Source organism: Rousettus aegyptiacus, unplaced genomic scaffold, assembly GCF_014176215.1.
Source record: "Rousettus aegyptiacus isolate mRouAeg1 unplaced genomic scaffold, mRouAeg1.p scaffold_m13_p_6, whole genome shotgun sequence".
Lineage (NCBI taxonomy): Eukaryota > Metazoa > Chordata > Mammalia > Chiroptera > Pteropodidae > Rousettus > Rousettus aegyptiacus.
Genome location: NW_023416309.1, coordinates 19229553 through 19254600, shown reverse-complemented (window position 1 = coordinate 19254600; position 25048 = coordinate 19229553). Strand labels below are relative to the sequence as shown.

The window sequence follows — 25048 nt, the reverse complement described above, 5'->3', positions numbered from 1 at the left end:
GAGCCTCAATAGAGCCAGAGGAGAGAAAGAGTAATCAAGGGAATTGTTTCATATACTACATAAATGTCTAATCAATGTACTGTATACTTGAAACTAATAATAAAATAAAATTAAAAAAAGAAAAAACTGACATGCATATCCCAGTCCTTTTGACAGATGTGACCCTAACATGCTCATATATTTCTTACAATATATATTTTAGTTAGTGTTAACACCAAACCTTTAAAATATTTCCTCTTGTTTTTTTCTCACCAAACTAGGAGAGCATTATAAGTTGTCTTCTAAAATAGACTATCTCAAAGGGAATACACTTTAACAAGCTTATGTGAGTACTTTGATCCAAATGCACAAACACACATACACACACTTTTAAAATCTAAATGTTGCAAAGATTTAGACTAATTTAAATTCAATTCCATTGTGTTTTCTTTAGGTTATCATTCCAGGTTGTTGAAATACTTTTGTTTGTTAATGCTGCCAAGACTGACAAGATAGAAATCCTCTTGTTTTGCAACTACATAGCTACACGTTACAAAGGAAAATTCAATAAGTAAATATTACAAAGGCTGTGCAAAACTCGAACAAGCTCTAGAAACTCATTTTCTTCACAAAAGTGCCTTTACAATAACTCAGAGCCTAGTAACCTTCACTTTGCACACAATTTAAATAAGGTTGGTTACCTGAATTCCATGCCCCAGTTTAATGAAAATTGGAAGTAGACAGGAGGTATAGTGGTGGTCTGACCCCCAGAAAGGAAAAGACTGTCTATCAAAGAGGAGACAGAAAGCTCAGCTAATGGAGGGTCTTTTAATTTATGAACAAGCTCTCCTGCTCATATCAGGACATCTCCATCATATTGTATTACAGCATAGTACCATTATGTTTGGTCATAATACTGACAATGATCATCTACAACATCATCACCCAGCACTTACTGATTTTCTACTAATAGTGGTGTTATATGGCACCATTCCTGCTCTCAAGGAGTTTAATATCTGCCTGTGCAGAAAATATCAAATTATATTTAGAACACTTCGGTTGGTAAGTTAGGATGCTTAAAATACAATTTACAAACCAATTCCAGTAGATAATATTTTTTAAGTTTAAAAATATATATTTTAGTCCAAAATAACTTGTTCTATAGGAGTTACAGGAAGTGAAGTATTTTACTAAATGCAATTTTTATATATCTTTGATGTTGTGATATTTCGTGTTCATTTATAACTAATTAAAATATTTTGTTAAAGATAAAATCTTGACAAGGTATATGAATAGTGTACCTAAAATAGTATACCTAAAATAGGTCACTACCATTTATTTTTATAGTTTCTTCTTAATTATACTTTTCTAATGAATACAATTTTATAAAATATATGTATTAGTGTTAACTGAATACAAATATAATTAACAGATTTCCCTCTTATTACCTTTAAGATTTTGAACACTTCATTCTAATAACACTTTTCTTGACAAACTAACAATTTGAGAAATATGGTATAAAATTGCAAAAATTTATAACATTTTGTCCACATATTATGCATATATACTTATATTATTACGATTTTTCAAAGTACCTTGATTAACATTCTATATAAATATGCTGAAAATATGTCATCACCAATACACAGCAAAAAATATTTTTTAAAAAGTTATTCTCATTAGAGTATCAGTTGAATATAGTTTATGTAATCCCCAAAGAAAAGCAAACAATTATATGTAATTATATTTTTGTATAATATATAACCAATTTACTACTTGCTAGAAATTCAAAAAAATTAAAACAAATTTGGAAAATCCACATACGTATATTTTTTTCATGACTACATTACTGAATAATGAGCTATGTTTCTGTTCATTTGTGATCTAAGTCCCACAGTTGAAGTTTTCAAACATTAAAATTAAAAAAAAAAAACAGAGTCAACTACTTATCATACATTGAAAATTTCAAATACCTTCCATAAGAGCTCTGTAAATTCTGAGGTCTAATATCTCCATATGTTTCCTTTCTGCTCTGCATTTCTGCCCTCACTAATCTAGTGCTTTCACTTGAGACTAACTAACTCTGTGTGGCCATTCCCTACTCACCCTACGGTGTTGACCTAACATATTTAAATTCTTTAAAAATTATTCATATACATAATTTATATGTCAAAAAAGTGAAAATGTTTAAAGGTAACATGGGAATTTTACAAACTAGAAATAGAAATAACTTAAAATTATAATCTATCTGATGTTCATCTGAGGATGTAGAAAACTGGAGAAACCATTGCTCTCATATTGAAAACAACAAATGTTAGAAAACCATGACTTTTTCTTTTAACCTATCAGATGTGTCAATCAAACATTGCTCTGGATAAGTTAAACATGTAAAGAAAATTTTATTTAAGATGATTTCAGTAAGAGGGAGAGATTGAACTCAATTACGCTGAAACAAAAAGTGAGAGAGTTTTTAAACACTGGGTTATGCTAGTAGAAAAATACCGAAGGATATTAAGAAGGAAGTTGTTCAATGTGATTAGGTCATCTGTGTTTGCTAATAATGCTTAGTAAAGTTAGAAGCCTACTTTCCAGAAGAGGCTATTAGATAGAGGTACTATCTTTCTTGATTATCACTTTTCAGAGGGGTTACTCCCAGGTCGTTAGAAAAATAAACTGGGTTGCAAACCTGGCAAGAAGGTGAAAGAATATTTGAGTCTCAAAGAGGCAGAGAAAGAATTTACAATTGCAAGTTTTCTAAAGTTAATGCTCTTCACTAAAAAGGAAGTCAGTGACTAATAGGAAGAAACCTGTCTAAAGGTTAGTCAAGCTGAGGGGAACATTAAGATCATCTTGTTCAGAAGTCACAAGGCAATCAACTAACCTGCCATCTAGGGAGAGTAATATACCCACTGAAAGAAATGCTTTCCAATGCTTGCTTGTCTTGGGCAGATGTCATTGAACATTGAAAAAGCAAATTTAGATAAGGGGTTGGAAAACTGGTTGAGCTTGGATATCGTATGATGCTAAAAGTAAGCAATTATTTAAAAAAGAGCGTGGAGAACAAGTTAAAACAAAGCAGGAGCCAAACTCTAAAAGCTTCCAATATAAAAGATGGAACAATTTTGTTAACAAAATAGATAAAATCTTTAGAATACAATAAATACCCAGGAGTCCATAGTGATAGAAAAAAATGACTGAATAAATAAATAAAATGTGAAAAGGGACAACTCTTCCTCATATTTCTAATTAGCAAGTGCAGAAGAAATAAAAGACACAGAAATTTACTGTTAGGCAAAAAGCACCATGATAATTGTGGCAAGATTCAGTGAGGAATATTAAAATTAGTAGATAAACATTTGAGAAGAAATAATATTTAAATAGTTTTAAAGCATTTCTCCTAAGATATATATTAGTTATAAAGAAAAAAATAACAGTAATTTTACAATGGAGCAAGCAGCAACTACAACACTTTAACCAAGTTATAAAGGTCAACATCATCAGAATCGGGACCTATTAACATCATGTACTTCTGGATTTAATGGACCAAGAACACATGGATTCTGTGGTATTCCCTCTGAAAATATATAACATTAAAACAAACAAGAGAAACCATAAGACAAATCCAAATTGAAGGCCATTCTATAAAATACCTTATCTGTATACTTTAAAGTATCAAGGTTATGAAAGCCAAGGGAAGTTAACTGTCATAACCTACAGGAGACTCGAGGATGGGACAACTAATTACAATGTTGGATACTGGCTTTAATCCTAAAACAAAAAGAATATTAATAGAAAAACCAATGAAGTCTATAATTTAGTTAGTATTATAACACCAATGTTTGTTTCTTAGTTTTCATAAACAGACCTTAGTTATGTAAGATGTCAACATTAGGAGAAACTGAGTGAAGGGTATATGAGAACTGTGTGATATAATTTTAACTTTTCTATAATTGTAAAATCAATTCAGAATAAAAGTTAAACCAATGAAAAACATACATTTCAATCCTCAAACATACTTTTAGTAAGCACATGATGATTTATTTCTTAGTAGTCACCTTTCTTTTAGTCCCACCTTCTTACTTTGCTTCTTTTTCTACCATGTATTCTCCCACAAGAAAATGTTTATAGTTTAAGCAAACTTTTTAAGTACTGGCTGATATCTATTCACTCCTCAGAGCTTCATTATCCATCTCTGTGAAGCTTATTTTCCTGAAGAAAAAGTCCTCTTTTGTAAAGTCTGAAACTATTAAAGTATGTTTTCCTACTTGCTAAGATCTTTTTAATGAAGTCCAAATAAATGAGGTCAAAAATAAATAAGAAATCATTATCTTAAGATCAAGGTGCTTACCAAAGTGAATAGAAATGTTTACTTATAAACTGAGAAGCGGTAACTGTCTATGTAGTTTAGGATAACATCATTTCTTAAAGAAAACTTCGCCACATTTTAAAGCCAGAATGCCATCATTAAATGACAGGCAACTTGTGATTTAGGATCCTCAGATGGGTTTCATATCACAATAAAATAGGATGTAGTCTAGAGTGTTCCTGGTAAGAGTAACAACCTTATAATTAAAAAAAAAAAAGTGAGACAATTTATAAAATTCGATTTCAAAGGCACATTTAAATTTCATGCATTTATTATCTATCTATCTACTTATATACTTATTTGTATATTTACTTATTTAAGATGATGGATAACAATCTCTCTACAAGAGTAAGGCAGCTAGACAAACCAACCTGTGCTACTCTTTCCTAGATTTACTTGTCCTTTGTGTATTTTTTCCTCATTACCACTGCCACCATACCCTTGGTTTCAGTTGAGAGCCAGAGGGCCTCCACATACTTCATACCTAACATCTTGCTTGCAAGGACAAATACAATTGTTAATTATCTATGCCAGCTAACATAGGACAACATTTGACAAAATGTTAGAGATTAAAAATGGCAGGCAGATGCAGAATAATATGGTCTTGATAAAGAGACATATATAAAATCTGGCTCATTATTCTGCTCTAGTTATTGCTCACCCTCTATACTGTGGAAATCATTTTAATATCCATTACTGGCCACCCAGGCACCTCTGTGGACATTGCAGTGTCCTATATAACTATACACAACCAAGTCCCAGAAAAAAAGATTATTCTATTCCAGTTCCCTAAGCACCCACTTCTTCAATAATTAATTAATGTTAGAAATGGTAATGAATCCTCAAAAGAGCCCAAATGTGTTTTCAAAATGTAGCCTTACAAGCTCCAAAAGTGTGCCCCATCCAAATGTTACATAAAACACTATGAAATATTAGAGTATTCCCACAAGAATGAAATGCCCATTACAGTGGAATTAATTTTAGATATTGAAGTCTGCAATGCTTTAAAATTTACCAGAAACTGAATATGCTTTTTAGAATTCTAGATTACCTATAAAAGCACAGACATACTTATTAAGTAGATGTTTCCCAAAATAAACATTTTTATCAATAAAATAATATATAGATATATTACATATGTAATTTTCTCAATATAATTTTTGAATTAAGAAAAAAATGATTTTTAGAAAAAATTTTGATGAGCGGACTGTTTTATATATATGTACACTGCATATTTTTATTTTCTCTAAGCTTCCTTAAACTAAAGATTAATTTAATAAATCTCCAAGTAAATTACAAACTGTTTCCCTAGAGATAAAATCTTATACTTAATAAATGAAATAGAACAATTTATAAAATGTTCATTTCAAAGGCACATTTCAATTTTATGTATTTATTATCTACCTACTTAGGCACATATCAATTTTGTGTATTTACTTATTTAACATAATGTGTAAGAATCCAATAAAACTTCCTTGGGACCTTAGAGGACAGAACACTGGGACACTAATTAGAAATTGGTTCCCAAGACTTTCGGACTTTCCTGACAAGATACGAATCATCAAGTATTCTTTTAGCAGGAAGTGATAAAGCGCCAGAAAGATGCCATTCATGAGAATTTACAAAGTGAGGCCATATGTGAAAATCAAGAATAGAAGAACTTACAAAAGAATCCCTTCAAACTAGTTCATCTTTCAAAGATTGAGCCTTATACTATTTCAAAAGAGCATGCAAACAATGAGTTTAAAAAGATTTGCCAAACAAGAATGAAATGAGATCTTTATTTCAAAACTTTAAGGCTGTATTTGTATTCAGTATTATTAACAAAAAGATTATGTTAGTGAGAAATAAATCATTTGAGAAAATAAATGTAATAGGGGCAGATGGACAGGAAGGAAAATGTGACATGATGGAGAAAGCACTAAGGTTAATAACTCATTAACCTGCTGGTCTACTTTGAACAGGTCATTTTAGTCTCAGCATGAGTTTTGCATGTAAGAAACTGAGAATTGGTGTCTGTTGGTATAATTTAATCAGTTGCCATCCAATCACTTGGATCATAGCGATTCTCAAAGTACAGTTTAAATGAACCTGCAATAGATTACAGCTTGTCTGTGCAATAATAATGCAGTATTTTAAATAATTTGTTTTCTTACTTGTAACATTATTGCTTGCATTTCTTGTTTATTTTTTTAAAACTTTATGATCAGGGCAGGGGACGGGGAAGCAAAGAGACTATGGAAAAGTATTCCCAGAGAGTCACAATGTTGGTATTTTCTAACAATTCAGTTACTAAAGAAGGTAAGTTTAAGTGCTAAAAATAACTAGTTCATTTTTATATTTATGCTTATAATTATATTTCTTTTAGTATTTATAATTTTCTAAACAAATACTACAAACCTTGACATATTTACTTCTTTCTGTATTACACTGTCAGATCTCAGTTAAAGGACTCCTCTCTATATGCAATGCAAGTAATTCAATTCCTTTTTTCTTAGTGTAGTTTCAAAGAAATTATTTTACGTGGGTATTTAAACTAAAATCTGGTACAATTGCTGCCTGAGATTTGAAGCAGGTAAAACTCCTTTGCTGCTATGAAAATGAAAGGGTTAGCAGAAACACCTATCCCACATCAGCAGCACTAAGGATACAGTAAACGTGTATAATGTAAATCCATATGGTCAGAGCACACACCGAAATTAAATAAACAAAACATAATTTTTCTTGTCTTCTGAATGTGAATTTGGAGAGGAAAACATCTGGATTAGAAGAGCACTTAGCAGTATACAAGGCTTTTCCAAGTAAAATTTCATTCAGGAACTAGAAATGAGATTCTCTGCTCAAGAAGTAGCATCTGACACATGAGTCTAACTTCGCACTGAAACAGGATATAGATGAAGCTGTGCCTATGGATGAGCAGAAACAGATAATAAAATTAAAGCCTCAATGAGTTAAGCTTTCAAAGCTAAAACTCTAGGGTGTTTTAAGAACCTCTTAGAAAGACAGATACCATTTTGACTGTAGCCTCAATACAAACAGCTTGCAAAAACAAAAAACAAAAAAACAAAATCTATAGTAATGAGAAACATTTTCAAAGTAAAAGATGAGTTAGAATGTTTTTTGCAAAAGTACTCAAGTATGGGTATGCACAAATCTGTAAATTTTTTTAAAAAGTAGGTAAAACCGTAAGTGACAAATGATTCTATTTTATCAAGTAAGGCCATAAAACACACAGACACACACACACACTTACATGTATACACACACATGCACACACACACACATATTCAAAAAAAAAATGATGGCAGAGAGAAAAAAAACCTATCACAAAAAAACCTTACTATTATTTTATATAGAAAAGAGTTATTTTAGCATAAAATAATTAGGAAAAAATAATCAAAAAGCACAAACTTTCCCGGGAATGGCTGGTATTATGGTTGGTTTTACCTTTATCCTACCCTGTAAGTCCCACCTCATTGACATTTGTCAATCTCTTGGGACGTTTTTGGCTGTCACAACTAGGGGTGAGGGTACTACCACATCAACTGGGTAGAGTCCAGAGATGCTGCTAAACATTGTACAATGCTCCCCATAACAAAGTATTATCCAACTAAAAATGTCATTCATGCAGTTATTGAGAAGCCCTGCCTTCCACTAATGTTCTGGCCAACTGACTGTTGACACTAGCTCCTACGAATCTTGATGTGCTGGTCAGATTGTGAAGCCAGTAATATCTGCTAGGGTTGTTTGTCCTTTTACTTATATTTTGTTTTCAATCATTCTTAATAATAATTTAGCAATAGAACTGAAATGGTGAAGTTCTACTCTACAAATTAGGACCAGACTAAGAAATTGATTACTAAACTGCAGTTCTATTACTTTGACATTGATCTCATTTGTTTATTACGTAATTTGTATCTGAACTTCAACACATTGTAGTTGATCAGAAGGGAGTGCCTTTTATTTTTTGAAGGAAGAGGATATTTCATCAGTTTCAGCTGAGAATCAGTAGCCTCCATCAAAAGATAGAAAACAGAAATGTCTTCTTACACCAGGCTTTAAAACGCATGCTTAATTATTTGGTAAAAGTATATATACTTTTATCAATGTAACTTTTTAAAGATTAGGTAAATGGAATATATTCATAACCATGCTTTTATCTAGTTAGTAAAAGTATAGGTATTTTAAAAAATTTAATTGGACAATATGGGTGTATAAAATTACATTTAAGCTGTAAATAGTATGATGGACTTCTTTTTGTCTCAGTACTTTTATACATAATGCTTATGTATTTATAAAATACAGTTTTTTACATCAAAGATAGTGGCTATTCTTGACTAATGTATATTAATTATTTCTAAAATTATATTATAAAAATGGAATCATGCCATATATATCTTTATTTCATATTATTTTAACATCTTAATAATACAAAATATATCGATAAAGAGAAAGCACTTTGATAAAGGCTTTCAATTCATAATTTCCAACATCCATTCAGAAAGTTTCCCCTAATTAATATCCCCACAAAGAGTGCATAAGTGTCCATTTTCCAAAAAATTCTTTCCGACAATGGATATCTTTTTTTTTTATTTTTGCAAATATGATAAGAAGACAGTGTTTCATTGCTGTTTTCCTTTGCATGTCTTTAATCTCTGGTGAGATGGAACTATTTATGTGGTCATTATAAATGTGCATGTATTCCTTGTAAACATCTTGTCAGGTCCTATGTTCATTTTTCTATTGGTGGTGAGGAATAGGGAGTAGGGGAGGTAGGGCCACTTTTTCTTACTAATTAATGATAATCTTTTTTTATATATATAAGAAAGTTATTTATTATGAAAATTGTGATTATCTCCCCAAATTGATATTTGTCATTTAACAATTTTTCGGGCTTGATTTTGTGTTTTGTTTTAGCTTCTTTTCTTTTGTGCTCTCAAAAGTAAAGTTTACTTCCTTTTTCCTTTTTTTTTGTTTTTGCTATCATAATCAGAAAGTCTTTTATCATTCCAAAGTCACAAAAATAATATTTATATTTATTCATTTTTATCTAGTACAGATTGTGTTAGTCATATTCTTCAGTTCACTGCACACCTCTTGGTAAACAAAAGGCTCTCCGTATCCCAAAATCACTTCTTTTTCCTCTTTCATCCCTCCCTCCCTCCCTCTCTCCCTTCCTTCCTTCCTTCCTTCCCTCCCTCTTTTCTTTCATTCCCATTCATTTTATCCCCATTCCTTATGCTTGTTTATTCCATCCCTTCAAAATAGCATAAACTGTGTTTTTGCTTCAATCTGCTCTGGTTCACCTTGACTTAGAGGGTTCATATTTAATATACTGCATAACACGTGAGTCTCTTACGATCTGTCATTACTGAATTTTACAAATACTACAGTTTAATAAAACTGACCAATTCTGTTTCTGTCACCACATTAGATCATTTTATACATTCTTTCTAATTATAATACTTTAAGGTAGGTATTATCGGAATCAAAATATAAAGAATCAGAATCTCAGAGAAATAATAAATAACCAAGGCTGTATGTAACAGTACATATAGAAACTAAGAAAATGAGCCAAGATTCACCCCAGAGATAGAGACTCTAAAGCCGGGGCTCTTTTGCTTACCTCTAGGCACACCTTATAAATAAAAACAAAAGCAAACAGAAGCAAGGGGTCCTGCATATTTTCACAAACTATACTTTGCAAATAAAATCCCTTTTCCTCATCACACCATTTATATATTTTTAGGAAGTTTTAGCAACAGTAGTTCTTAATTTCATCATTTCACAGAACTACACTAATTTAACACTACACTCATGGCTGTACAATTGCAAGCAAATGCATGTGGGCCTAGGGTATATAATAGCTTTGATTCTGCTTCTATATAGCTCAATTTCAAAATGTAGATTTCTGCCATTTTGAATGAGATTTTGAAGGCAAAAGTTCCCTTCATTTCTAGTTTCCCATAATCTAGCATTTTTTTGTCAGGGGTATAGAGACAGGTTTTATTCAGACTGTTCCATCTATACCTGGACTGCAGGATGGGTGGCTGTGTTGTGCAGTGGGAAGAGCAGGAGCACAGGCAGGTCCTTGGTGCAGGCACACGTGGGTCAGCTTCTGGTCCGTCACTTTGCACAGTGTATTATTGGGCACTCACATAACTTCTCTGTATCTCTTTTTTTAATATATTTCTGAAGTGAGGGTAGTAATATTTGCCTCAAAGGGTGGTTTCGAAGAATATTTAATAAACTTAAAATACCTGGTACATATTAAATTAAGTAAATAATCATTATGTTTGTTTTTGACAGTATTGTCAGAGTAGACAACTGTGATATGCCTATGACATTTTTATATATTTTACAGATAAAGGGTATAATTTGAAAATAAATTTGAAAAATATTTTTAAACCAGGAGGATATTTTCTTGTCACATTGACTCTTCCGTGGAAGGCTGTACTTAATTCAACTTCCCTAATAGTAAATTTCAGGTACCGACTCTATGATACTGGTTGCCTAAGAGTCACATTTGTCTAATTTCGGGTATACTATTTCTTCTTAAGAAGAGATTTGCTTATTCTAAGGTGCATATCTGTGAAAGAGGAATGAATACACACTATTTTAGTACAACAAGACATTGAAGGAAATAAAAAATTGGTATTATCGACTTCAATTTTAGTAATATATACAACTTTAAAGGTCCATCAGAAAGCCAGCAAAGGGTAAATATGTGTCTTACTGCTAATTTTAGAGAATTTTTCTGTCTTTAAAGTTCTAACTTTTAAGTCATTAAAACCATAAAGCACTATGTGGCTACCTAGGTTCTCTTCTCTCTCCTGAAATCAGGGCTTTGCATGTAGAAGGATTTGGACCTCTTATCTGTAGTTTAGCCTAAGAGAGAGAAGAGGAGACTAAAGTAGCTCTGTCACTTTTAATTTCAAAGATGAGCTGTTGACAACTGGAGCACAGGAAGCTCAAAACCTTGCAAATTGTTGCTTCAGAAATGCATAGCTTACACTTTACACAAAAATTCCTTGGACTGATGAGGAATATGTTTAATGTCTCATCATGTCTACACATGCTATATATTTTTAAGTCATAGACTTTTAGAACCTACTCAAAAAAGTGTTTGCCTTTATTAGCGTGAATATTTTATTAGCCAAGTGGTGATATTTTCACATTTCTATTCTGCTAACTACATATTCCCTGTACACATTCTAATTGTTATGTCTTAGATTTCAAGCTCCAAGTGACCAGGACCATGAATTATCTAAGTAAGTGCCTCCTAAGGATGTCTTGGGATGAGATGATCTTAACCATACCTGACAATAGTCTGCCATTGATTTTCTGTGATACTCTATTTTGTGTGCCTGTCTGAACATCCAACATACCCAATATCCCCTTATAACCTGATATTGCTCTTATAACCTTCTACCCTAGGAAACAACATAGAGTTCTTTTTATTTTCAGCTGCAGCTTAAAACTAGACCAGGGAAGGCACCTAACTTAAGGACCATTCATCCACAAATTCGCCAGAAATTCATGATCAGACCCCTTGCAAAGCGCTTTGGCCATCAGAGGAAATTTATTCAGGTTGCCCAATCAAACTGGCTCTCTTAACAATCTGTTCTGGAAAATTTGAAGAGGACTAATCAAGAGGGTGAATGTTTCCAACCTGCATACTTAGCAGAGATGTCATAAATGTGAATCCATTCAACAAATGCCACTGATGATAGTCAATTAAGTCTGACCACTTAACTATGCATCATTTCTTACAAATATTAACCCATAAACTTCACAACAACCCTTTGATGTGAGTAGCTACATTTCAAAAACAAGCAAACTGAGACATAGAGAAGTAACTTGCAGAACATCAACAGCTATAAGTGGCAGAGTCAGGACTGACTTGGTTGTCTGGCTCCAGAAACTCTGTACATTTTTGTTTGTTTGTTTGTTTGTTTGTTTGTTTGTTTGTTTTAAATTATCGTAGAATCAGAAAGGAGTAGACAGGTCTGGGATGACATATCTAAGGAGATCTGGTTTTTACAAGTGCATGAGGTTTATAGAGCTGATGACTCCACATTGAGAGAAATGTCTACATTCTCTGTCCATTCGTATTCACACAGGATTTTAACCAAGTCTTAGATACATATAGTGTCACCACCTGTACAGCTCATTACGAGAAATATGTGTTCATAATTCTAAAAAATAAATGTTGGTTAACAATCAATCACTGATTAAAAATACGTAGCAAAAAAGCCTAGATTTAGATTGTGGTACTTTTACTGTGCAAAGGTAATTTTTAGAATATCATAGGATTATTTAAAGCAAGATTTTCTTTTGAGCACTTTCTTTTACTACCTTAACTGTTAATTCACATACGTTGTCTTTAATAGGAAAAGAAGAAGCACATATTTCATATTGCACTAGGAATTAATAATTGAAAATTAATTTATAGGTTAAAATTTCAGAATTAAAATAAAGAGTACTTTTTCAATGACTATTCAGAGAATGGGCAAAAGGCCAGCACTTGATAGCCAGATACTTATCACAAACTCCTCAAAACTCAAAAAGACTAATGATTAACTTAAACAACTTAGCCTTAGAAAAATTTTCCAGTAACTAACATATGTGTCATTATTTACTAAGATACTATTTGAAAAATAAGAATTATCTTATTTATTTTGTATTCAAATTATATATTGGTTAGATACAAATGCTGGATCTTAAAGAACTCTCCTGCTACAAAATTTTCTGCACACATTTATGGTCAGTAAATATCACATTCATTTACTCATTCGATAAATATTTATAACATATTTACTATGTGCCCAGCACTGTTTTAAATATAGAGACTACATAATGGGGAAAAAAGATTAAAATTGTTCCCTTCATAAAATTTACTATACAGCAAATACACTAAACAAACAAATAAACATCTAATATGTCAGACAGTGAAAGGAAGTACTATGGAGAAAAATAAAGGAGAGAGGGGAAGAGGTTTATTTGGGGTTTGGGAATGGGGTTGCATCGTTAAGTAGGGTAGTTAGTGGTGGCCTTCTCAAAAAGGGGATAATTAAATGAGTAAGTATGTTAAAAAAAAAAAAAAAAGATTTGGGAAGGATGAGGTCTGAAAGTAGAGGGAAACTTCAATTTCTTTGAAGAAAAAAGTGGTTACCACGTAATATATAAAAGAGTCTTAGCTTATAAAACTGACAAGAAGCATTTAAACATGTTTATCTCTTAAAGGGGTAAAGAAAGAATTTACAGTTATAAGTTATGTCAAGTACACGCTCCAAGAAAAGGGATATTGGGGCCTAGAGTCTGTAAATTTAGAAGCTCAGAAAATCGTTATATAAAACTATGAATGTAAGATGGCTTCCAGTCTAGTTTGTAAATTTCAAATCTGCCTACCTGACATCTTCATTTGGTTGTCTAATAGAATTTTTAGGCTAGATATATCTGAAATTAATTTTTGATCTGCCACCATCTCCAATCTATTTAATTCAGTTTTCCTCATATAAATATAAATGGCAAGTCCACATTCTCAGTCCTCAAGCCAAAATCCCTGAGTTGTCTTTGATGACTTCCTTTCTCTCATACTCGATATCTAATTTTTCAGCAAATTCAGTTGACTCACCCATTCTCATACATGCTTAGCCAGCAAATTTCAACCTCTCCATTTCTCCTCAACTTGAATAAACTTTAGACAGGCTTCTTCCTGACTTCAGGCCCCGATATCCCTTTTCTAGAAGTGTGTACTTGACATAACTTATAATTGTAAATTCTTTCTTGGCCTCCTTAAGAGATAAATATGTCTAAATGCTTCTTGTCAGTTTTAAAAGCTAAATCTATCTTTCCCAAGGACCAGGGAGTCATCCCTTTGAAATAATCATCAAAGAAGATAGAGCCCCTATCTCTCCTATCTCTGTGAGAGAGTGCAGGCCTAACTTTTTAGAGGGCACTTTGCTCCAAATTGTAAAACTACCCTTAGTTGTAAAGATAGACAAAGTTTATCTCCTTTGGGTAAAGCTAACTAGCAAACACAAATGGCCTATGATCCCCTTTGCCCCATCTCTGAAAAAGCTTCTGTCCTTTGTTTTAGCAGACCTGAACATAGACCGAGCTCTGGTCTCTCTCTCTCTCTCTTTCTTATTAATAATTTAGTATTATCATTAAAAATTAATAGCCTTGAATAAAGTTTTCCTTTTTTGTGTAACTTTGTCCAGGGCAATTTTTCTTTGACAGTAGTAATAGTGGAGGTGGTAAGAAAAACAGACACGTCCAGAAAACATTTAGAAGATTGTAAAACAGAATATGTTGTAAAATTAGCAGTGGGAAGAACTCACAAATTACTCTTGGTTTCAGATTTGTGCAATTGAATGTATAGAAGTGTCAGAAGAAATATTGATCTGTGGGGTTAAGATTATGCACTTAGGCTTCAAAAAAGTGAGTGCCATAGGTGTCTGTGAGTCATCTGAGGAGAGGAAAGTTATAAGCCTGTCGATATATGGAGCCAGAGTTCCGGAGACCAGATTTGCTTATATAATTTTTGAAGTTTTATGGCTGTATGAAAATATACAGGAAAAGTGGAAAGAATGAAAGGATATAGGGTTTAGATCATAATTCTATTGAACCCTAATACTTGAGAAGTAGACAAAGAGGAAACCAACCATGAAGCACTGACAACGAACATCCAGAAAGATAGGAAAGCAGAGTTACTGCTATGCACAGAACTAAATGATGAAAGGATGCTCTGCCTAGTGTCGGCCACCAAATAATGTAATTTCACCCAGGTTTACTGAGCTGTGTTCTTCGCAGTAACCTTAACCAAATTATATCATGAAGAAGGTAATAAGATCATGTTTCTCTATATTTGTAGAGTAATTCAATATAAATTTGAGTTATCAAGAGTGTATTCTAATAATAAATGGGACCTGTTAACATGCTCTCAATTTTTAAAACAAATCACCCTTCCTTAGCATGTTTTCAGCTGACTGCATGCTAAAAAGCAGCAGTGAAGAAGCTCCCTCATCATCAACATTAAGTCAGAGTGTGTTTTTGTATTTTTTTTTTATCATGAAGAATCATCTCCAGTATTTTAAGATTTGATATGTTCCACTTCATTTGTTGCTGTTGACATTTTGAGGTTGTGTTCAGTAACCTAGGCAACTGTTCTTATTTCCGTCCTAATTTACTTCTATTTATAGAGCTTATATAGATTCAATGGCCTCAAAATATTCTCTAAAGCAGAGGAAGTTTACAAACTATTTGCTCTTAAATGAATATAATTTAAAGATATGACAAATTTTAGTCATCATATAAAGACAACATGTTATAATTTCTTTAATTTTGGATCATGGGTAAATATGATAAATAATGTACCATTTAAAAATGACATAACATTATCATAAAAAATAACTATAGTTGGAATTATAAACTTTTAAGTGTGTTTTTTTTAAATATTATAATCTATTCAACTAAATTTCAGCAATTAGAGACTTCAGCTTCAAATACCTTTAAATAAAAATCTGGACTTAGTACTAAAATGAATTATTTTTTCACTCCTCCTCTGCAAGACACTATAAGCAAAGTTTAAATTATGCAAGACAGAACAAAATTTTTGATTTAGTTTTTAGGCCTTATTAGTTTTCAAGCTACATAGAAGAAGGAAGAATTATTGGAACAGATATCCTTCATGAACAGGTTAGAGATAAAAAGGGTGATTTTAAATGATGACCTGCAAAACTGTCTCCAATACACATACGATAAATCTCAGAATGACTTGTTTTTTCTTTTCTTTTGTTTTTTATAAGCATGTATCATAAAGCCAGGCAACTGAAGTAATCACATTTCAGAAGACTAAGAGACTTGTATTGAAAAAGCTTCTTGAGTTTTTCAAAAGGAAGTCAAAGTACAACAGCAGCACACACAAGCCTACACTTATCATGACATTCAATTTTATAAAAATCAAAATTTGTTGAGTATTTCCTATGTGCCAGGAAGTAAATCAAAATTTTCATATATCTAGTTTAATCTTCAAAAACACCTATAAAATAGCTACAATCATTATTATCACAATTTTGCAGATGAGAAAACTGAAAGTTAAAAATATAAACTAACTTTTCAAGAGTCCTATGGACGCTAATTTGTGGAACCCACAGTTTGACCAAGGTCTATGTGACTCCTAAGTCCATGCTCTTAACTTCTACTCTATATTGCAATGCTAGAAGAACAAAATGAGTCACTTACTCACAAAACTCTTTTTTAATCCATTGTATTAAGAGACTTTCTAAATCCATAGTCATCCCCAGGGTAGGCTTATGGAACATACTTTTACCTGCCACCCTGCTGACATGTTAGCAATTTCCTGAGTCTCTGTTGCTATTACAGACAATAAACCAGAGAAAATTTCTAGAAATTAGCACATGCTCCCTATAATGAAATATCATAAGGATAAATGTGACAAGAGACTAAGGAGTAACTACTGCCCGTGTCTTCTGGATTCTGTTTGAAGACTTCGGATTATTGTCCTACAAGGTCCTCTGCTATAAGACTCTACTTGACTACTACTCCACTTGATCAAGGCGAAGTGATCCTCCAGGGAGGCTATCAGGGTCTGGGGACTACTATACAATTTCCAAATGGCAACCAACAGACTGAGTTTGTCATTGATGGAAGATTGTAGTATTGGGACACTTAGAAATTTGTGAGGCTTAAACAGATCTGATACTAAGGTTTATGGTCTTTAGTTTTATGAGTCTTCTTTCTCAGAGAGGAATTATAATATCAACTCCGTAATACCAGTTGTAGCAAGAGAGTAGGGGAATGAGATCTTAAGGGATGATGACATTCTACCTAAGCTTATAAGTGTGCTACACTGGAAAAAGTGTGGTTGATGCCAGAAGACCTGAGACTTGGACACAGTCTACATGACTTATACAAACTACTGAATTTTTTTTAGTATAATTCCCCAAATAGTAAAATCAAGGGGGAAAAAAAAAAAGAAAAAACCCTTCAGGGCTTTGTTTAAATAAGGCACCAATTTAGAAATATTCTGTAAACTATAAAGTGTTAAATGATGACTGGCTCTGCTCTATTTAAATAGAAAATATGATTTTGAATGTGTTTAGTACAATCTTTTAGGAAGCTTTTAGGATTTACCAAAAAATCTTATCAATAATTTAGGAATTTGATTATTTTAATAGGAGTCTATTTTATGCCTCTTTCAAATTTAAGTTTTCAAGATTTACCCTTGCTAAGAGCATGAACAGAATAAACAAGGAGCTCTTTGAAGAATGTTCTCTAAACCTATCGCAAACTCACACTCCTGTATTGCATCACAGTGGAATGCCTGATCACTGGCTATAACCACAGTATCGGTCCAGTAAGTATTTGTGTTTAATAATTAAGACAGTCACTAATTTCTACTTTTGTTCCTCTGCCACTTCATAAGGCATGCACTATTGGTCTTTTATTATTTCAATCTCATTGACCATTGGCCATGAACTCATTATTTGTTGGTTATAGGCCTTCGCAATGCCCAGTGGCATTTTACACTGATGACAGCAGTAACAGATGATGTTGAGCCAAAGCTACTGGAAATGAAATACAGAAAGTAAAATGATAATAAATAACTGTCACTCTATTACTAAACAGCTCCTGAAATTGCTTCTAGTACATGTTTGAAAGAGCAGAGTCTGCATAATACAAGAACCAAAAGCCATAGTAACAGCAGCAAACATAAAGGAACCCAACCACTTGTCCTGTGCAGTAACTGGGAATTCCTCATTGATCATGGCATGAATATTCAAAGGATTCAATGGATTCCACTTCAAAATCTTATGGTATCTTCTCAAATTAATTGTACCTGGGGAATGTGTCAAAAGGTACACTCAGTCCAATAAATATAGAATTCAAGAAAGTGGATAGAATACAGACATAAAGTCTCAAATAGTTACGAGATTAAACATATGAATATATTTTAAGCACAGAGATGTAGTTATAACAAATTTGGAACTATCAGGGATATACCTGCCTAATCATAATATTGCCTCTAGTCAGGCAATTTGAATGAGTGATATATTTGAGCTATCCTCCTTGGCCAGCCATCTCAGGTATGAGAATGAAATCTGTTCTAGTAAATCCACAAGATATATTCAATAAGAGGATGTAATTGGAGTTAAATTGTCCATACTTTACAATAATTACTCTTTAAATTTAAATATGTGCACTTCCTCCTTTTTCAGACCTCTGTGGCATCCTTTATTCTGTTTTCTTACATTCCATAAATGACATATCGGGTTTGTCATGATGATGGTTATTTGTTTTTTTTAGTATAGGATTCATTCTACTAACTCTATGACCTAAGTGAACTGACATGTGGTAACCAACAGAGTTTTTAGTCTGAAGGAATAATCCACTTACTAGATAAATATATAAATCTGAGCCTCAGTGATCTTATTAGTAAAACTGTAATAATAATATCATTATAGCAGAGTTAATGTGAAAATTAGAGAAATAGTATATGTAAAGTGACTATATTTTGTTTCCCCAGGCCCTGCCCCCAGCAAAAAAAAAAAAAAAAAAGTGGTTTATTTTGGGAATAGAGCTCAAGGAACAGAACTGGGAGCCTGGGAAGAATGCATCGGAAAAGAAAGATCAATCCAAGATATATTATAAAGCCTGCCAATGCTGTACGAATTGGGGCTTAATCCCTCTGGGAAACTCAAGGACTATGGAAAATGAACTTCAAATGATACATCTAAGGAGTGAAAAAATATTGGTTAAGAATTGCTCTGTGGGGTGTTAGTGCCTCACACAAGCTTGTGTAAGTATTAGAATATCTGAGCAGCTTCCTGAGGGATTCCACATAGCAATTGCAGGGAAGCCTCAGGGCAGGAGGTGAATAAAAACCAAGCTATTTGGAATTTATGCAGGGGAGATTTATAAAAGCTGACAGTGACCAGGTTGAATACAATGTTGCTCCCAGGAAATTTGATGGTCAAGGATCTATCTTGTCACTAGACAGTGGTGAGGCTGTCACCCAGGGGCATTTCAAATGAAATGGATCTTCAGGGAACTGTGCAGAGTGAAACACAAATCTAGGATTCAGAGAAGTTTCAGGGTGATATCCACAAGTTTAGAAGCAGTGGCTTCTCTGAAAGATTCTTAAGAGCCAGGACCATGGAGATTATCAACTTCATAACCTACTATGGTCAGCTGGTCATCTAGTTGGCCCGTAATTCCATCCAAAACAAAAGTACAAATACAAATAGTAGTAATTAGAAGCTTCTATTCTTAGCATATAATTTTCAAGTTTATAGAACACTTTCATATGTATTATCTTCTTTGAAGTTGCCAGTGGTGCTGTGAAAATGTATAATAGTATTCTCTTTTTTGAGATGAGAAATTTAAACTTTCTAAGTTTGAAGGGTTTTAACCAAGGCTTCATTGTCTACATGTGACAAACCTGAATGAGAACCAAGGCATGTTTATACTAACTCCCTCATTCTAAATGTTGCCTTTGTTTTAACAAAATTTCCTCTTATCAGTTACTTTGTAAACCCTAATCCCTACCCACCACTTCTAGTGGCTCAGCTGCAGCCTAAGTGAATCACTTGCTCACATCACTTAAAGCATGAGCGGTCTACCATTAGAAAAATTTATTTCCAATTTTATCACCGTTTATAAGGTTTGTTATCTTACCAAGGAGGCCTATAACATTTGAAGGAAACTGTCTCCAGATACTGTGATCCCCCAAACAATTCCCAACATGAATTGGCTTCTAGAGGACTGATAAATAATCCAAATAATCAGCAAGAAATGGAAAACTAAGAAAAGCAACATTTCTGATAAAACAAAAGTGTTGTGACTGAATATATAAGTTTTAGATAATCCAAAGATTTGAAAACATGTAACTTTCTTAAATTTATCTCTTCCCATCTGTCTCCAAATTCTATGTTGCTGAATTTAACTAAATAATAATAATGATAATGATGATAACTACTATTGCTATTACTACTTCTACAAATAATAATAACAAGTGATTATTGAGAACTCACCGAGATCTAGGCACTGTGTTAAGTACTCTATTAGTTAACTCAGTAAATTCCCACAATAATCCTCATACAGAGAGTACTATTAGTATCCTTACTTTACAAATAAGAGAACTGAAGTAGGGAAAGTCTAAGTAAGTTTCCTAAGTAATACAGCAAGGAAGTGGCTGATTAGATGTGTTCCCAGATAGTCTTAACAACACTGTGCTGCTCCCAGTATGTTTAATTGTCAGGGATCTATCTTGTCACTAGACTGTCACTCAGAGGCATTTCAAATGAACTGGATCATTGAGGAATTGTGATTTCAGACCCAAGTTTTATAGTTCAGTCTGCAGTTGCAAACTCCCAGTGTCTAGAAAACCAAACTTTAACAGATCCCTGTGCATCAGGTATAAGTAAAGTGAAGTACAGTATCTCAGAGTATTTGAGAAACTGATAAACAGCTTTGGAGGGTGTGTGTGTGGGCGGTGGGGAAAGGGGTGGTGGAAATGTATGTGTTGAGGGTAGGGGCAGAAGAAGGCATTACAGAAAGAAAAGTAGAGGCATACTACTTCAGAGGTTTGTTTGTTCTCTCCCTATAACTTTTTCCTTACAACTTTTTGGTTTCTCTTTTCTACTCTAAACAAAAATGTACACATTTCACTTTGATATTCCCATGACTGCTATAAAGATCAAAAGTGGTATAAGGTGATGCACTACCTGACCAGAAATGGTCTCCCTGTGAGCTCTCAGAATATAGGAAACAATTCCCTTCATACTTAATTCAGAGACTCTTCTCCCTGTGCTTTCCAAAACCAGCACCAGATCCACTAGTCCCTCCTGTGAAGGGCTGCCCGCATGGACCAGAAGAGGACAGAGTAATAGCTCTTTCCCGAGGGCAGTAACATACCCTGTCAGTTTTGCCTTCAGTCTGAATGCTGGTGTGACTGTGGACCTCATGATCCTCTTCCAGGTCAGAAACATCCTCCAGTTCTTCTGGGGTCTACAAAAAGAAAGCAAATCATTGCTGGTGAGTACACAAAATGGAAAACAGTCTGTCAGTACCACAACAAGCAAGTATAGAGATAAATATGATCCAGCAATTCCACTCCTAGCTATATCCCCAAGAGAAATGAAAACATATGTCCACATAAAACCTGTAAACAAGTGTTCACAGCAGCACCAGTCATAAGAGCCAAAAAATGGAAACAACTCAAATATACATTTACCGATGAAGAGATAAAACATAGTAAGTAAGTGAGATATGATTTGGCCATAGAAAGAAATGAAAGACTGATACATGCTGCAACATGGATAAACCTTGGACATATCATGTTTCGTGAAAGAAGTCCATCACAAAGAACCACATATTGTATGATTCCATTTGCATGAAATGCCTAGACTAGGCAAATGTGTAGAGACAGATATTTGATTAGCGGTCCCTAAAGGAAGGAGTGGGGGGTGGGGGAGCAGTGACTGTTATGTGCATGTGGTTTCTCCTTGGGCTGAGAACAATGTTCTGGAGTTAGAAGGTGGTAATGGTCACACAAACCTGTGAATATACAAACAAATACTGAATTTTACACTTTTAAAAGGTTGAAATTTATGGTATACAGTTATAACCTAATAAATTTTGAAGGAAAAAGAAAAAAAATGATCGGAAGGGAGTTTTCTCTCAGTGAGTGGCATTTGGCTAAACAGTATATGGTTCTTCCAAACCGAGGTATTTATAGGTGAATGAAATAATTATCATTAAAGCCATATAACATCAAACGTCACCGAAATTATTAAGAAATTAAATTTTCCAGGAACAGAAATAATAAATAATTTAACAGTAACTTAAGCAATAAATAATTTAAGATGAGCTTCAGGGCCTACTCTAAAGAGTTGACCTACTTCCATTTTTTTTTTTTTTCCATTTCAGCTTAAATATCCGTTGTTCAAAAGTGTCTTGCTCAGGAATCCCCTAGATTGGATTGGGTTCCTCTGCCAAGCATTTCCTGATTTTTCTACTTTCAATATCATAATGCCAATCATACTTTATTGTATCATTGTTTATTAAACTGTCTAGTTTGTGAGATAAGGACTAGGTCTTCTCTGCTTACTGCCATATCACTACAACCTAGCACATACATGCTTATAAATCAATTAAGTAAAATTATCAGTGATAGTCAAAAAGGTAGTTGGAAATGAGCAAAACATATTAATAGCAACACAAACACCTGTTCTAACTGTACCTTTACTGTGCTTTCATCTTCTGTATTTCAAAACAAAATTTGTTTTATCTTGGTCTTCTTAGTTCAAGGTTTTTATCCCCTTTGTCTCACTGGGGCAATAATTAAAGACATCAGTCATTATTACAAAAGCAAGGACAAGTACTTAACAATAATTAACTTAATATTTGCTTTAGTTTACACAGTCTCAACTTCAAGCTATGATTTCTTTGCTACAAAGCCCTGGTGAGAAATCAAGAATACAAACATTTAGGTTTCATAAAAACAACCAAAAGCAAAGTGGATAATCTCTTATACACACATGGCTGTTAAAAATTCAGAATGAGGCAGGATCTGCCACCTTAGATCAGTTTTGGTTTCTCTTAAACCTTGCATTGCGCACAGGCCTTTTGTATTTTCTCAGAGTTGCAAAGAGCTTTCCTTCTACAGAGATGGGAACACGATGATTAATTAGTTCACATTGTAGAGAAAAACTACCAATTTCATAAACACTAATAACCTCAGATTCTTTCTCACTTTATGAATCTTTAACCAAAATTTTCTTGGTTCTCTAATACTTGCACTGAGCATCACCATCTGTTCGTATTTATTTAACTTACTTCTATAAGATATTAATGCCCCCCCCCCTTTTACCAAAGCCTTCAGTATGCTGAATAATTGTTATTTATATGTTGATCTCTATATGCAGTTCTTCTTTGTTGGATCTATAGGCATTAAGATCACAGAGCAATTTACTCTCTTCTTAGGTGTTAATAACATGAGTTCACCACCAAGAAACTTCTACACAATCACATATTTCGTTATTAGCCACTTTTGTGTATTCTTTTCACCGTATTCTTGAGAAATATCTTTGCGACTTCCATCCTTGATTCATCTCCAGCCCCTGTAATATCTGAATACGTTTAGTTGATCAAATTCCCTTCCTTAGATCCTATTTTGCAACTGAATGCTATCAGGCACCCCTACTGTGATTTGTTTCTTACAAATGTCTTGTTTATTCTTTGGATTATACTCTATCATGTAGTGATATATAACTTTGTCATTAATTTCAATGTTGTTCAAATGACTTAAGAGAAACTAAGAACAACTGTGCTGTCAGAAGTCACGCGTACCATTTTTATTAGTGATACTGCAGGAAGAGATAAGCCTACCATTTACACCCACATCCTTCTGTGCTTTTGTCTTTAGCACAGGACAAATAGTTTTCTTGCTAAGCCACCACAACTGACCTCTTATTTACATGAACAAAATCAATGAGGGGGTGTTCAAAACACTTGCTGGCAGCATTTTATATTTTGTAAGGCAAATGGTTGGCTGGAGTTGAAAAGTGAAAAGTTAAATATTCAATATTATGATTTAAATTAAGTGCAAACTGAAAATGAAAAAGGAGCTTTGGAATGGTAGTTAACTCCTTCAGGACTGAAGAGAAATAATAATAGAAAAAGAAAGTATTTTTTTCAAAAGTGAGAGGAAGTATGGGCTACCCTACATTTCATATATATTCTTTAAAACATCTTGTTTTTACTGATCTGGTAACTTTAAAAGGTTAAATAACTGGAAGGTGTATGGGAGGAAACATCTGTGTATGAGTTATGTGTGTTTCTAATGAATTTTCTTTCTCTGGGAGGAAAGACCAACAATCTTAAAAGTGGGTTGTGTGGTACAAAGACCCTATATACTGTTGACTATCGCAGACTTGAATTTAAATTCTGGCATTCCAAGCAGTCATAATGGGACTGTGGAAATTTACTCTTTAAACTTTGGTTTTCTGCAAACAAAATTTTGGATAGTACCTTATCTTTAAGTTTGTTTTGAGGCTCAATTGTACTATGACACTTTAAGTAAGCCCACAGACATAACCCACAGACAAAGCTGGGGTGCCGTAAGTTTGTTTCTTTCTGTTTATTGCTTTTTCTCCTCTTTCTTCATTTTCTTGTCCCTGATCCCACTACACTTGGTTTTCGTATTTTTTGATAAAACTTGAGTCGAAATTTGGATACCTTTATTCTAAGTCAAGTTTATTATTTTGGATTGATATGGTACTTACTAGTGACCTCTAGCTACATTCAACTGACTTAAAGAATATAAGGTCATTGTGATAAACAAGATTTAATATAATGCCACATACACTTTTTTCTCCTAAATTTATTTCAATCTAAATTTAATCATGTATTAGAGTAAAATTATATCTTAAATTGAACACAGCAAAAATTCACCGTAACATAGATTCTTAGGAATGATGAAAATAACTCCTCTTAGCAAGGCTATCTCTAACCAAGCCCAAGAAGATGATGTCTATTTTATTCTGAAAAGAGTGTTAGTAAACAGAGGCATTATTCATTTCTTTCTCCTATCAGAATTCAGGAAAACTATTTATATTTCCCTATTTTAACTCTTGCTTGTTATGAAGCCTTTCTTAGGTGGCCAAAAGTGAT

At 33.3% G+C, this 25048-nt stretch overlaps 1 protein-coding gene across 3 annotated transcripts in view; it reads right to left on the bottom strand.

Annotated features, from left to right (window-relative positions):
• Positions 1 to 25048, bottom strand: part of CTNNA3 (catenin alpha 3) — a 1366626-nt gene that overhangs the window by 131557 nt on the left and 1210021 nt on the right. For all 3 annotated transcript variants that reach the window (XM_036222548.1, XM_036222546.1, XM_036222547.1), the window contains exon 14: positions 21290 to 21382. In XM_036222548.1, the coding sequence (XP_036078441.1) occupies positions 21290 to 21382 (93 nt within the window). The remainder of the gene's footprint in view (positions 1 to 21289; positions 21383 to 25048) is intronic.